Raw genomic sequence first — 15,179 nt, forward strand, 5'->3', positions numbered from 1 at the left:
GGGCTGCGGAGGCATTACCTCCCCGACTAATCAGCATTTTCTTTCTTTCTTTTTTTTTTTTTCTAACCATTATCATTCCGATTGTGTGACTGTTACCAACAATTTGGATCGGCATCGTCTTTTTCTTTTTGGTGCAAGGAGAAGCTTAATTATGTAGAGACACATTATCTATGTCCTTGAAAGCATCAGCAGCTTTTTTGTTCTCCCGACAGTGAGATGAAACAATAGAGAAATGTGTGAACCTTTAACTCCAGGTAATCGTGTCCATTTCATGTCGACGACAGTAAACATCCATTCGTGTTACGTGTAAAGGTAAGAGGGGATTAAAGGAGACAGTTAAAGGTGATTTCATGCCAGTAGTCCTCTGCCTATAAAACATATTTCCATATAAAGTTATATATTCCCAGTGATTTAGGTGGTCTGTACTGGCTTCCTACAGCCTAATAAGACTGTGGTCTCGCTCGGATTTATTAAAATATCAGGTTTGTGAAGGGGTACACTGAATTACTAGATGTGGAAAATTTAAGGCTCTGGTCTGTTTTAATGTTAAATTAATGTTAGGTTTCCATTTGAGAAACCCACAAATGACCTCATGCAAACCAGCCAGTAGGTGGATCTGAAAAGAGGAACATTTTCTTTCCCTCTACTCAGATTCCTCTTCTCTTTTTTCCTCACCACTTTGTAAAGACGCTTCTCTGCCAAATTGATTTTTTTTTTTCGTACTGGTGTTGGTCAGCAGGTGGCGCCATTCAGTCGTAATTTCACAATTCTTCAACCTGTTTTTTCCATATAATGCGTTCACATCCCAATGCAAATCAGAAGCTCGTGGGCCAAATACAAATACTACAAACGCCATTTTGAGAAGTTCAAGATAAATGCGTAAGGACCAACGTCCATGTTTTTTCCACTCATATTTCTATATTATTACATCACCTTTCAGGTTTTTCTTTCATAATGTTCATCATAATTGGAAAATGGTAAAGGGAGAGGTGTAGGAGAGTGTGGATCCTCCTAATAAAACACACATTTAACTAACATGAAAATAATTTCTTCAAGAATTTTAATAGCCTATGGATTTCTTTTTTATTCCACGGCTTGAAACAAAACACCTTAACAAACACCATACATCAAAATCCAATGTTTTCATTTACACCTTAAAGGTGCAGTGGGCCTATATAAGAATTTTACTCTAAAACATTCAAACAATTAATGAAAAATGATCTTCAAAATGTGCAGAAATAAGACTTGACGCACAGATGTCTTCGATTGTGTTGCAGAGAAGTTAGCGTGCCCCCTTCCCATCCTGGGCAAAGGTCCTGTGCTGGCCGCTAACACTTCCCCAGTGCTTCAAGCTCCCAGTCCAGGTCGCTAGCTGCACAGCTAACTGTGCTAACTAGTGAACGCTACAGTTTGTAGCAGTAAGCAGTTATACTCTGGTAAAATGCTGCCCTCTACTTGTCTTGATTTTAATTTCAACAGGTGACAAATCCTTATGTATTATTAAATATACAACATTACACAACATTATTCATCATTGCATGACGATTGGATTACATGTAGTTAAAGGAAGATCATAGACGTTCAACAGTTTATCCACCGTGTTTGCAATAACTCCTATTTCTTCTGTTTCCGGAAACAAAACTGATAACTCTAAACACCATCACATGATAGTAAACACACCAACACGCCCATCTGATTTTCATACACCATAACGACAGGTGTGTCATGGAAAAGAAAGACAGTATTTGCATGGGGGTAAGGCTGTGTGTGTGTCACTTGAACACAGATGAATCGAGCCAGTATGACCTTTTCCAGCGTTGCTCAATTAAAAAAACGGTGTCTTTTAGATTTATACAAAATGCCATGTAACCAAGACGTACACATGAAAACACCCTCACTAAGTAATCTGATGCGAAAACCAGCGAAGTGTCCCACACACATTTTTCAGTGTCATCGTTGACTCCTTTGTAGATCACTTGTTATAAGAATGCAAGGAAAATGGTTTTAAAAAAGAAACATGTTTATTAGTGTCTTAGCACATTGATTACATAAACATAAAAACAATTTCTCATTGAACTCATTTATTATAAAAACATACATAAAGCCTCAATTTTGGGATTGTTCCAGTAAATTGATTAATGCACGTTCTGAAAAGGCAGGGTCAGCGCACATGAAATAATCTCTGCACAACTTTTTACATATAGTACTCATTCTGCACCAAAGATCCTCCTCAGGTGGATATCATAAAGGAAGCGGTAGTGGCGCATGTATTGAGCCAGATTTGGAGGATCCAACGTATCCATAGATAAAAGTTTTCCACTATTTGGTCAGTATTTCTTCGTAAACATTGACCTGAGGCATTCTTGGAACTTAGGTCGACTATTTAGTGCAGAAAAAAGGGGTGAGGCACATTGACAGTGGCAATAAAGCTGTAGAGCAAAGAAAAGACTCGACTATTGATCTCTGGGTGTTGCTTTTAACAACACTTACTGATGCACTTGGTAGATCAGGTAGTTTGTGAGGGTGCCATGTTTCCAAAGAGTAAAAGAGTTAAAGAAAAAAAGGCTTCACTGAAACAAAAGCTGTAAGGCCTTCAGGACTGTACCTTACTCATGGCTCTCTTCTTTTGGCACAAAACAAATGAAAACTACCAAAACCACCCCAAGCTTGTCAACCCTTCCCTCTGCTCCCCACATGTGATCTGTACTCTACAAGTACTTGGTCAAAAGCACTTTGGTCAGCTGATTAAAGGCAGCATAAACACTGACTTCAGCATGAAAAAGAAAAGAAAAAGAAGAGATGGAAATGTGAACGTGTAGTGGTTTCCTGAAGTGTGGTCCATGTTTCCTTTGCCTTATTATCTGATTTCTTGTTTCTGACTGATCTCCGTATGGTGTTTTTATTAACCAGAATTCCAGCTGAGTTTATTCAGTTCCATTCTCCAACTTCTTCCCCTTTGTTTTAATGCACAGTTTTGCTACATTTGGGAAGCCTGAAGATATCATTTGAGTGCAGCTCTATTTCTCTCGGCGGCCGCATGCTGCTGCAGATGCTCGCTCGTCATTAGGACAAGTAAGCTCAGAGAAAAAAGGCTATTGGGGCCTTCAGCTCAGTGTCGTATTTTCTTCCCACTCTTGCCCCCCTTTTAAAATATTATTATCAGACAACTTATTGCAGTTTTATTGTGAAATCTCAAAGAAAAAGCTCAAAACAAAGTTTCATTTAATTTCTTTGAGTCAAATTACTCTAAAAAACAGTAACTGAAGTGCGCAGCTTCTTGTGTGTCTTGTGTTCTTGTGTCTAGAATTTTCTTATTTTCAGGGTGAGGGATAACGCAGGAGAAGCGTACTAACTGCAAAATGCTGTCAGCTGTGCAACCAACGACGACACAGCATTAAGAATTTTGATCGTCTGCAGTATGAAAATCACATCAGCAGAATGCCAAGAGAATAGTATGAATTAGACACTTGGATTTAAAAGGTGTGGATCCACTTAATGACTTGGAGGCTTTGTGTAAATAAACGTGTGTGTGTGCATGTATGCATGCGAGAGACAGGGAGAGAAAAAGTGTCAGAATCATTCCAAGTAGCTTCGATTCAGCGTAGCAAACAAAGTGAAGGCAGCATTCGGGCTCCCGCGGCCGTCTCGCCTCGGCTGACGGTCTCGCTCTGAACAATCTGATTGACTGTTTTGATGCAGGGGAGTTGGATCGGCTGGAAAGTGGCTCACATTTTGTTGAAACACTCCTTGGCGTTGGACCACACCTGGATTCCCTAAGACGTTGAAAGAAAGATACAATACCATTTTTAATGTCAGAAATACAAAGGCAGACATGTTTTTAGTAGAGGTTATCAAAAACAAACAAAATGTGGAAAAGAAGAGGACACATACAGAACTCCGTACCTTCTTACACATGCTGATCTGCATAATAGCGTAGCTTATTAGTGCTTCGCGCAAATCTTTGTCCTTCTGCTCTTTGAAACGCTCAATGTCTTCCCAGGCTGTTCGCATGAACTCTCTGAAGACACAATCACAAACAAAGACAAATGTCACTTTGTGTGGAGGAACAGGAATGGGCGGGGGAGTGAACAGAGCAGCCGGTGGAGGAAGAAGAATCTGAACAAACAACATGGCAGTTGGTACAGTAAGTGCCAGCTCCTGCTTTTCTTTATTGATACAGGTGGGTTTCGTACTCTATCAAAATGAATGAAAAATACCACGGAAGTGTTTTAAATCATACATGGCACCTGATTTTAGCTCTGGTCTACCTGATCAATGATTCTAACTTCAAGGGAATAAATCCATCCATCATTAAATGCTGGGAAAACTGATCAGGTATCAGTTCTTCTGCTACTGAAGACTCTGTCCCGACAGCTGCAACCACCCACTGTATGTTCTGAAGTTGTGGTGACACATTTATGATATTCTGTAGTGTAACATTATGTAAACTGAGGATTAACTCGATGGTGTTGAGCTTACTGGCACTCAGTGTTCTTTTCCTTGAGCGACTCCTCTCCCTCCTGGATACCCTGCTCCAAGGCTGCCAACCGGCTCTCCCTCTGCTCCTGGCTCTCCTGGCCGAACAGTTTACTAGTCATCCCCTTTAGAGAAAACACACGCACTGTCTGCACACAAACACACACACAGAAACACATACACACAAACAAATTTAAGCGATTCAGTTTTTTTTTTTTTTTTTTTTTTTATCAAATCAGATCACCAAAACCGGTTTTAAATTTTGTTAAAAGTGAGGGATGTGTGTTACCCCAGTAACGAGCTCCTCCTTCTGTTGTTTCTTGTGGGCGAGGTCCAGAGCTGCCATCTCCAGCTCGTACTGGATCAACTCGTGTTTCCTACATACGGACCTTAATTTACACACAAAAACAGACAACTTTTTAAAACTTGATTACCATCTCTAAATGAGTATTCCATTACATTGTTGCATTCTGTAACTAATATTAAGTAAGGTAACCCTTCCATTACTACTAATAAAGTGAGATCTTGCAGATCTCCATCCAGGTAAGGAGCCCGAACATTAGTGATTGTCGGTCACTACAGGTCAGCATTATGTGCTCTGCTGAAGGTTTATGTTTAAATATGCAAACAAGCATTTGCATTACAGGATGATGTTTGATTTGTAGATACAGGACAAGGACTAACATTAGGTGCCAGAATCCAACAACGACCTATGTGCTGAACTAGGAGGCATGTATTGTATAATACAATACAAATTTAGAGCTGCATTAACAATTGTTTACTGTACATTATCAGTTGATCTGCAGATTATAGTCAAGATGAATAAATTAATTATATGATCCATAAAACATTAGAAAACCACAACATCCTACTAGAAGGCAACATCGTGAAGTGTTTTGTGTGAAAAGCAGCAAATTCTCACATTTAAGAACCTGGAACTGTCAAACGTTTTGCTATTTGTGCTTGAAAATGAGTCAGCTAATCAAACACTCCAGCAGGATTTATATACACGTGTATAATATCTCAATGTCTACTCCATCTTAACACACATGGTAAGATTGATTCAAATGGTCATAAAGTCTGCTGACCTCAAAGGGCAATGCAGCCATAAAGGTCTCTCAATCCTGATAAGGGTGTGAGCAAAATTCGCTTATATTGCTGGGAAGACTCTTGTTTGGCCTCATAAAGATACACCCAACACTCACCTGACGGCCTCAGTGTAGAAAAGGTATTCTTTCAACTGATCTGCGTAGTGCTCCTCTTCCTCCAGAATGTCATCTATCGATGCAGCATACCTGTGCACATACACAGTCGCATTTATGCAAAAAAAGCCTTACATATAACAATGTGTCTGAGTTAATAGGTCAATGATTGGTCTATTAGTGTTTATATAAAAACACATTTGAGTGTAAGTTAGGGTATGTGAGAGGTTTTAATTCACTACTTACGTGTCCATGTGGTGGCCTGCACTCTGTAGACCATCTCCCATCTCTTTTTCTATCGCGCTCCACTCACTGGACACACAAGTCAAAACAACACCCTCTATTCGGTCAGTACTTGTAGCCATAAGGCCTATGCAACAATTTGCTTATTAATTAATACATCATTATTTTTGTTTGTATTTACAGTACCACTCTTGAGGCTTCAAACATTTCTGATCATGGGTTTGTATTAGCTGCACAAATCAAAAACAGAATTTCCCATCCTCAGGTTAAAAATTACTGAAAAACAAATTGGAATGGTGAAGATGAAACACAGTGTCTCCATGAATAACTGAATTATCCTATAGTCCCCTTTTGAAACCGACTGCATACTACATGTAGACAGCCTATGCCCCAAATGTTTTAATTTTAACTTTTGAACCTTTGGAAAACCCATTGATAGAGAGTAATCCCTCTGATTGTCTGTTCGACAGGAAGAGAAATCGAGAAAGAAAAGTAAAAGCCCCTTGAGCCTGAGGCTGTAGTGTCCATGATTTCCCCATTTTAGCGCAGTTTCTCCAGTGCCATTTGCAACTATTTGATCGGACACATGCTTGATTAGAAATGGTTTATATTTGCAAGAGTGGTGAATAAATACACTGCTATCCTGACAGTGGTTTGTGTATCCACAATCCGCCTCACTCAGTTTCCCTTTTTAATGACAAATACAAACAATTACCACCTGGTGGTATGGAGAGGCATTTCCTCTCCCATAATTGGCTGCTGGCTGTAGTATTTGTGGTGTGTTCAAGTGCAACTTTTTAGATGTGAGACAGGCGACACCAAGCGATGAACAGTCAGCCTTTGTCTCAACTCCTTTGCTGAAATGCAGTAACAAAAGAACATCTGTTTCTCACCTAAAGACTCTGCCGTAGTTACCGTGGACCTTGTAAACTCCATACAGCCTGTCTGCTACTTTCTAGAATAAAGACAATAAAATCAGTCGTTAAGAACACATTATTCCACCTCAGATGATTACCAATTTAAAACCCTTTAGTCAATACTGTATGTTAGCAATGAACATTGACATAAATTACTTTCGCACGCGCTGGCGATCACACTGGGAATCAACACAGTTACAGCCCGATGCAGCTTTTAAATTGCTGTTGTGGATAGTCGGAAAAGTAAAACACTAATGGCTCATGAATATATGTAGGCAGCACTCACAGTACAAGAGCTAACACAGGCCAACTGTGTACTACTTGCACAAGACATAATGGCTGAAGTAAATGATGAGGAAAGACACACATCTGTTATGTTAAATACCCTGATAATTTTCTCAGGAGTTGTCAAACTAAATGTGGGTGAAATACCAATGTTACACAAAACAGTCTGCAAAAAAACAAATCCAAAACTAAGCAGACAGTTAAATATAGGTGTGTATGTGTGTGTGTGTGTCTGTGTTCATGCCAAAACTCACCGCCCGCACCCTGAGTAACTGAGAGATGACGGTGTTCAGTTCATCACTGTATTGTTTCAGTGCTGTGAATCGCCTGGAGAACACAACAAATGGATCATAAATCAAACAGTGTTTAACTTAATCTGTCTATTTGTGTTGCCCTGCAGAAACTCTAATTATCATACCTCCAACTAACTGTTGTGCCACAGGGATCATTCATATTTAATCCAGTGTTTCTCATCAAAGACTCTTGAGAAACTATTCAGTGATCTAACTTAATCTCCCACTTTGTATAAATCCAAGCAAAATGTTGTATTGGCAAATGAAAAAAGGCAAAACCAACGGTCTGTTTTTAACCTACTTGTCAGGGTTCTTGACTCTGAACATGGCACTGAGAGACTTTAATCTGGAGTCGACCTGGTAGGGGACAAAATTGCACATGTTAAGGAGGGTTTTGATTCCACAGAGGAGAATTTTCAAAGAGAAAGATATTAGCTAAGAGAAAATCTTCCGTCAGGTTACTCAACAAGAAGTGTGCACTAACTGTATACCTTGTCTTGAAAACCTGTATCCAAAACGGACTCCCTCCATCCCTTTTCCTGAGGATTGACAGATAACAGACAGGATTATCAACCAGACTGTGTCAAAATGTCTTTCCAGCCGACTACAGCACTACAACAAAACACAACAAGAGGCTGCACTGGATTAAGCATGTTGCTACAGGCTAGAGGGAGACAATAAAATATAAAACCGGGAATCCAATTTAAAAGGTGTTTCTAGTCTCCACAGCACTACATCCGCGCCAGAGACAGGTCTGGCTGCACCAATTATCATTCTGGTATTGGGGGAAATCACATTTCTGCTTGTCTGAATTTCTTTTAAAAGGAGGAAATATGTAACAATTGGCCACCTTTCAATTTAAATCCTTACATTTTGCCCCTTTAAACCAATCGCAGTTATCTTGGGCAGAGCTAAACCCAGAATGTAACATTGGTACCCCCGCAAAAAAGCATCAAAGAAACCTTGTTTTGCACATGGGGAGGTGAGCCCCGGCGTTTAAATGGCAAAATTGGAGTGTTGACAGCCAGAGTGGAAGAGCCAACTGGCAGTGGGGAGGAGCTCAAAAAAATTCAGAAAACCACATCTTCAACTCACCCTCCCTTCCACAATTTTCAATCCAGCAGAAAAAATAACGACATCTGCTTGTAGGTACACTCATGCTAGTGTTACAGTGGATCTCTGGAGGCAATCGGACAAAAACCTTTGGCTCGGTGGGCGTTTAACTGACAGGAACACAGACCAACTGCCGCATTAAGTCCCATTAAACTGAGAGCAAAAATATCTGGAGGCAGGCAAACGCATCCATTTTTCTAAACTGCTCCACAAGACACATTTTTTACCATACACACACACACAAATTTCACAAAGTGCTCACAAGACTCTCATAGTTCTACCATATCATTATTTGAGTAATAGCTGTTACTATTTTGGAGGTAGAACCACGATAATGTGAGGTGAGCTATTATCTTTTCATTCATTCAAGCCAGGAACTCTATTCAAATATTGAAATGTTCCTAATCATCGATATATTGAGATTTATTGACTTTCTCAGTCTGATTCAGAGTATTTGATTCATTCTCACTGTAACATCTCGTCATACTCCATCAGCTGCTTTTCAACACAAATTCAAGTCAGCATTGCAGTATGTCTCAAAGCTTATATTCTATTTTTGATGCTTCATTCTCACCCAACTATTCCGAAACTTCATTCTCTTTAGACGTTCTTCAGAACATGCCTTCTCTATTTGGTTAGACGAAAGTGTGACATACTCAAATGACAAGACTATGCACGAAGGACTAATTTTTCAACTTTAATCTATTTAATCATGCTAGCAGTTTAGTATTTTCACCTCCAAACTGACGGATAAACAGCAAATTAGAATGATGTATTCTACCTTGTATGGGTTTATTTAAAGGCTCTGTCGTGCATATCAATGTGATCACTATGTTGGTCATGACAGAGGTGTCATTGTAGAGGGCCCCTACAAAAAACCGGTTCAGCCTCTATTTTTTCCACTGCAGCGTGATATGCCCTCTGACTGGAGTTCTTACACTTTGTATCCACCCACCGGCACAGCCTCATGCATTGTTTTGCCATGGTGCTATCAAAGTGCTGTCAGCTGGAAATCTGTCAGACTGTGAGGGTTTGAGGGCACGCACGTCAGCATACGTAATGGCAGAGGACTTCAATATCCGGAACAAGCTTGAGCACTAACCTCTGTAAGAAAGAGGAAGAAGATTTTGTCATTGGAGAGGACGGGATGTGATGCAACGCGCAGCAGGAAGTTTTCCAGGCCCACTCTCCGTCTCTCAACAAAGTCTGGGTCGAGGTTGTCGGCTGACAGCTTGTGCCACACAAACTCTGCCTATAAGAGACACAATTCAAGGGGTAAAAGAGAAAAGATGAGGGTGTATTCTACAACCAGGAGGAAACTGAGAGCAAACTAAGCAAGGTTCAGTTCTATCACAAACTTTCAAGCAGTTATAATCAGCAAATCAAATACATGGAATGAATTGTGCTCTAATTGTATGTGTCACTCACCCTTTTCTCTGGTAGTGGGGGGATGATGATGTAGGGGTAGGTGACCAGGAGGTATGTTCGGAGCAGCTCAAACTCACTGTAGCGTCTCCACAGGGTGTCAGGCGTCGCAGGCGTACCGCCCTCAGGGACGGTTTCAGCTGGTCTGCAGCCAGACAAATGGGAATAAATGTTATTTTTAGATCTTACCATAGAAGTGACAGACATTTGAAAAAGCACCTCGCAATGTATCGCATCTGAGTCTGACTTTGATAAAGGAGTTTTCTGAGGAGGGCAGGTGAAAGTAATCTTGTCACAGGCTGTGTGATTATCATTTAAACGAGAGAGTTCTCCAAGTGTCATCTGAATAGTAATCGCCTCAGTCGTAGTAATGAAGTTACAGCCTTGTAGGGGGTCGAACAAGGTAGAGGGGTAATCAGTTTTTTTTCCCGGCCGCCATTCCGCTTCACAGCAGGTGTGTGGAGGAGGCTTGTTGTTAATGATGTAGCCTATCAAAAAAAACGATTGAAACTACCATTCTACCATGAAATTAGCATCAGCCAGATGCACTTACAAAAAAAACCCCACAGCATTTAACAGTAACAGGACAAACCACAGTCACAGCAAGTCATTCCATTTTTTTTAATCTTGTATCACTAAAACAAATTAAAAAAGCTAATCTTTATCCTAAGTGTTGATCAATGCACCTGTAAGGAACTTCGAGTCGAAATCCATAACATAAATAGAAAAGCTGCAATCATATTTGGTCAAGGTAAATAAAAGCTGTAGAATCCAATCAAATAATAAGATACCCAGAGATTCCCAGGTCTGTTGAGGCCGCCAACCTGCATCACTGAAAGAAAGCATTCAGCTTCAATGCTCTAGGGACACGATGAAAAGAAACTATGAACAAGAAAGCAGCTAGAGACCATCTTTCGAGGGATCGCACCTGCCGCAATTGTACTGATGGGTCGGGCAACGCTTATCTTCAAACTCTGCCTTCTTTTTTTGATCTTCACTACACCTCTTTCAAGTTTTTGTGGCTGCTTCAAAACAAATGGGGGCCACGGGTATATAGTGTGGAGCAGCCAACCCTGACATCGACCCACTGTGGTGACTATCTCATGACGCTATCACACTGACAAAAATGTGTTTCCACAGACGGACATATAAACCCCTACCAACACTCCACTTCTTTTATGGTAGTTCCTGCAACAAAAGGTGTCTCCAGGACCTCATTTTGCCATGATGACACAGACACACACACAGACTCGCAAGGCGAAGACATTACAATACAACAATGTTGTGGCAGGTGAAAATGTCCTGTGTGCTTTTAATATTGAGGAAGTGTAGGTGAAGTGGTGCCACTTTATTCTTCCTGTCACTGCGTTTTTTTTGCACCTCCACATAGGGATGTTTGCCTATGCGGTAACAATAATAGACAATAACAGACAATAAAAAGTCTATCAAACGTCAGCAGAAAACCAGATTCCCAGCCTCCCACCTACCGTATTTCTATGAGGTAGACTGTATAGGTTTCCTGCATGTTCACTGTGTTCTTCCCTGTTCTCTTCTCTGCCTCCGCCACATTTATTTCCATTTTTCTCAACAGAGCTGTGCCTCTCTCCACCATCTACAGACAAGGAAAAAAAAGTCAATTATTGAAAGGGAATGTCAAGCTCATGTGACAGATATAAGAGGGAGCAACAAAATAATATAACACCAAGTGAGCAGACAGATGAGTTCAGAGCGAGAGTGTGGTTCTCAGGGACTTAAGTGGATGATAAAGTTGTGTTAACATTCAAATCTAATCAGGCAGACGAGCATGACACCAGATGGAAACAGAGGCACAGGCAGCTGTTTTGCTTCTGAAGATTATACAGGGTAATGACAGGAGTGTGTAGGTCACAAGACATGACAGTCATACCACCGAAGACGAAAAATGTCTTTTTACTATCCTGACAACACGGTAGTTAAGACTGGACTTGTCGGACTGTGATTCAAACGAGCTAAACAAAACTTTAGGCTTAGCGTTGAAACCTGCTAGCTAGCATGCTAACATCAAGAGTAAAGTTTACAAAGTGGAGTTAGCTCTGAACCACTGTTAGCAACAGCAACTTACGCTGACATTCTAACTTTGACGTTACCGTGCAGAGCAAATCACTAAATTCAGCTTTAAAAGCCCGTTAATGTTCCGAAAGCTTTTTGAAAAGGTGAGTGTGAAAGTCTCCGTGGCTCCCTGTGACACAAACTCCACCTAGCTAACACTACATTAGGCCTGTTTGGGGAAAGTTTTTAACCGGTGAATGCAGGCTTTTAAACCCCAAACATTTTCGTGATAGAAAATAAAACAAGTACGACCGTGTTTATGAGGTTGTTTTCAGATTCCACTGATGTGATATCGGTGTTACCGATCACAGCTACTTCTTCGCTACTTGCGGAGTCTGCCATCATCCTCTGGCTGCCGAGGTGCTGCTGTTGTCAGCTGAGCTGGCAGAGTGGACCATTTCCTCCGATGTGCGCATGCGCGATCCAAGCTGAGGCCAGGGATCTGTGACCAGTGGCGGTTCTAGACCAGTTTTAATAGGGGGGGGGGGGGGCAGGTTGGGGCCGACTTTTTTTGCAAGAAATCTATATTATTGATGCAGACTCCCTGTCAGGCGGGCCACAAGGGGGTCCAGACTCAGGGTTACGGGGGCACTGGCCCATGTTGCCCCCCCCCCCCCCTCGTCTGTGACCATTATAATGTTTAATTTAAAAACTAAAATATCCCATTTTTATTAGATCATTGAGGACTGGGCGAGTGAAAATGAATACAATAAAACACAATAAGATAAGTTGATTTATTAAAGGGGCACTGTGTAGTTTCTGAGATTAAATTAAAACTCAGAATTTTTATATTTACAAAAAAATATATTAGCTGCCAGAACACTGTTTAAAGCTAGAAAGGTGGCAGGGTCCGCCAAATATAAACATAGTCAACAGTACAATTTTGTTTTTCTTTAAGGTCAGTTTGTTTATTCAATCATGACAACAAAGAGAGTTTGTTTATTTAGCTTTTTTTCTTCAGATTAAATTCTAATCTGCAAAACTACATAGTGCACCATTAATACATTAATTAATTAATTAATGGTTGTGCACATGAATTAAAAACAATTTAACATCAGAATCACCTCTAGCAATAGTCTTTTGTTTAAACTAAAATAAAAATATGATAAATGATGATATGAAGTAACAACCACCATTGCACCAACATAAACTCAGTACCAGTAATGAGACCTTAAAGGATAAGTTCACCCAAAAAAGGACGGATTCAGTCATTATGCTGGATACTCACCCCTGGATGGTGAGGGGGAGTCCACCAAACATTTCTGGAGCCTCAAAGGGAAACAGCAATGCAGCATTCTCCTGAACAACTGAATCCTTTATCCTTTATCCTTTAACATTGTAATAGACCATATAAAGATTTTCAGTTCAGCAACATGTAATTCCCTTGTGTTTCTCTGCAGGTTTTACAAAAAAAATTGTTGAGCCGACATGATGATGGTTCATGCTGGCTGAAGCCAGTCAATTGACAGTTGCCGACGGTTTCCATGCAGCTGTGCTGAATTGGTGAATCCATTATCCTCTTCTGGCATCATTTGCTGCTTCCTTTGACAGCTTCCCTCTACAAGGCTGACATCTACTGGTGGGATATTGGTTTGGGATTTGTTGTTTTCCATTATGTCCCCAGAGCCCATGCTTTTGGTCGTATTATGTGATTTCTTATTTTTGGCAACTTTGGACATAATAATGTGCCTTGAATATTTGGAAGATGCCCATTGGCAATTATTTCTGTTTGCGGAATCACAAGTGTTTTCCCTACTGAATGATTACCAAGCAGTGACTCAGGAGACAATATGATGGTTGTGTGTAAACAATTACCCGTCCATAACAGTGGTCCTAGATTGGTGCTTGACGATGCTGTTAAATGCTCTCTAAATGAGGATCATCGGGGTTTTGTCCTATCAAAGGTATTAGACCTTACACAATACATTCAAGACATAACACACGATGTTTTCATGCTGTCCGTTAATGAAATTCTTAAAAAGGTGCCATAGGTGATGAATATCCTCACTGTGGTGATATAATTCGGTGCCCCTCTCATTGGTTGTAGATGGCTGTGGTTCCAGATGTGAATGAGAGGGATGCGGTCTGCCTCAGGCTAGTAAACAGCACAGAAACACGGCCTTTTAGTTCCTGTGGTCACGCTGTTGTGCAGCGTTTAATGTTTAAAGAGAAGGGTGGAGCAGCATTTAGTAAGGAAGCATTTTATATAGATGCCACTGGGCATGGAGTTGGCTGCTGGGGTGTTGTGGGACGCAGGGTGGATGAAAAATAGAAAGGGAAGGAGAAAGGCATTGGCAGAGAAGCTGTAGAGGTGAGATGATCAACCTGATGACTGTAAATGTTCAGTGACACACAGGCAGCAGGTATGGATGGATGGATGGATGGATGCGGTTTCGAACTGCAGCGTGTCAGGAAACCCAGAGCCTGCGCTGTGACCAGCCGTAGTCACAGCAACAGCATAGCTACCATTCTTTCCTGCCACTGACCTCAAACCAGCCACCACCACTTCCTGTCCGCACACACGGGCACGCAGACAAACACACATATGCACACACATATGCACACACACACACACACACACACACACACACACACACACACACACACAAACACACAAAAACACAAACACACCTATAGCCCTGTTTGGTTGACTGTAATCAGCCATTTGACAACTTTTTAAAGCCACTCTGACAAACACTCTTGAGCACTGAGCCACTAGAATATTCAGTCCGAGCGTGTGTGTGTGTGTGTGTGTGTGTGTGTGTGTGTGTGTGTGGGTGTGTGTTTTTTCCTGTCTTGTCTATATTTGGGAGTTCTGACCTAAAGCTTCTGAGTGACCATAATTCAGACCGATGTGTGTTTTATATAATAAGTCATGATATTAATGTAAAAAAAACCTGAAGACAAACAGGAATAATAATCGTGGGGTTTGAAAACACTGATCAACTGGATGTTGTATGATGCAAAAAAGGCAATTTAAAAAATCAAATAGATAATAATTTAGAGGGAAAATCTTGAAAAAGGATTGTTGAAGTTTGACTGTTGAACAGCAGAGGGAAGCAAACGTCCAGTAATGTTGAACAACCTGTCGTGCAGTCAGAATCCTGTGGAACGTGAATGGTCTGGGAGTGCTGTAC

The 15,179-nt window shown here is 40.8% G+C and overlaps 1 protein-coding gene across 1 annotated transcript; it reads right to left on the reverse strand.

Annotated features, from left to right (window-relative positions):
- Positions 1-1,999: 1,999 nt before the first annotated feature.
- Positions 2,000-12,465, reverse strand: snx4 (sorting nexin 4). The gene is made up of 14 exons (XM_030429194.1): positions 12,295-12,465; positions 11,442-11,566; positions 9,958-10,099; positions 9,632-9,781; positions 7,908-7,955; positions 7,718-7,773; positions 7,378-7,450; positions 6,815-6,876; positions 5,925-5,990; positions 5,682-5,771; positions 4,766-4,865; positions 4,480-4,625; positions 3,904-4,018; positions 2,000-3,773 (listed from the first exon to the last, which is right to left on the reverse strand). The coding sequence occupies exons 1-14, from the start codon at positions 12,385-12,387 to the stop codon at positions 3,726-3,728; spliced, it is 1,314 nt and encodes a 437-aa protein (XP_030285054.1). The 5' UTR covers positions 12,388-12,465; the 3' UTR covers positions 2,000-3,725.
- Positions 12,466-15,179: the final 2,714 nt, after the last annotated feature.

Source organism: Sparus aurata, chromosome 9 (genome assembly GCF_900880675.1).
Source record: "Sparus aurata chromosome 9, fSpaAur1.1, whole genome shotgun sequence".
Classification (NCBI taxonomy): Eukaryota; Metazoa; Chordata; class Actinopteri; order Spariformes; family Sparidae; genus Sparus; species Sparus aurata.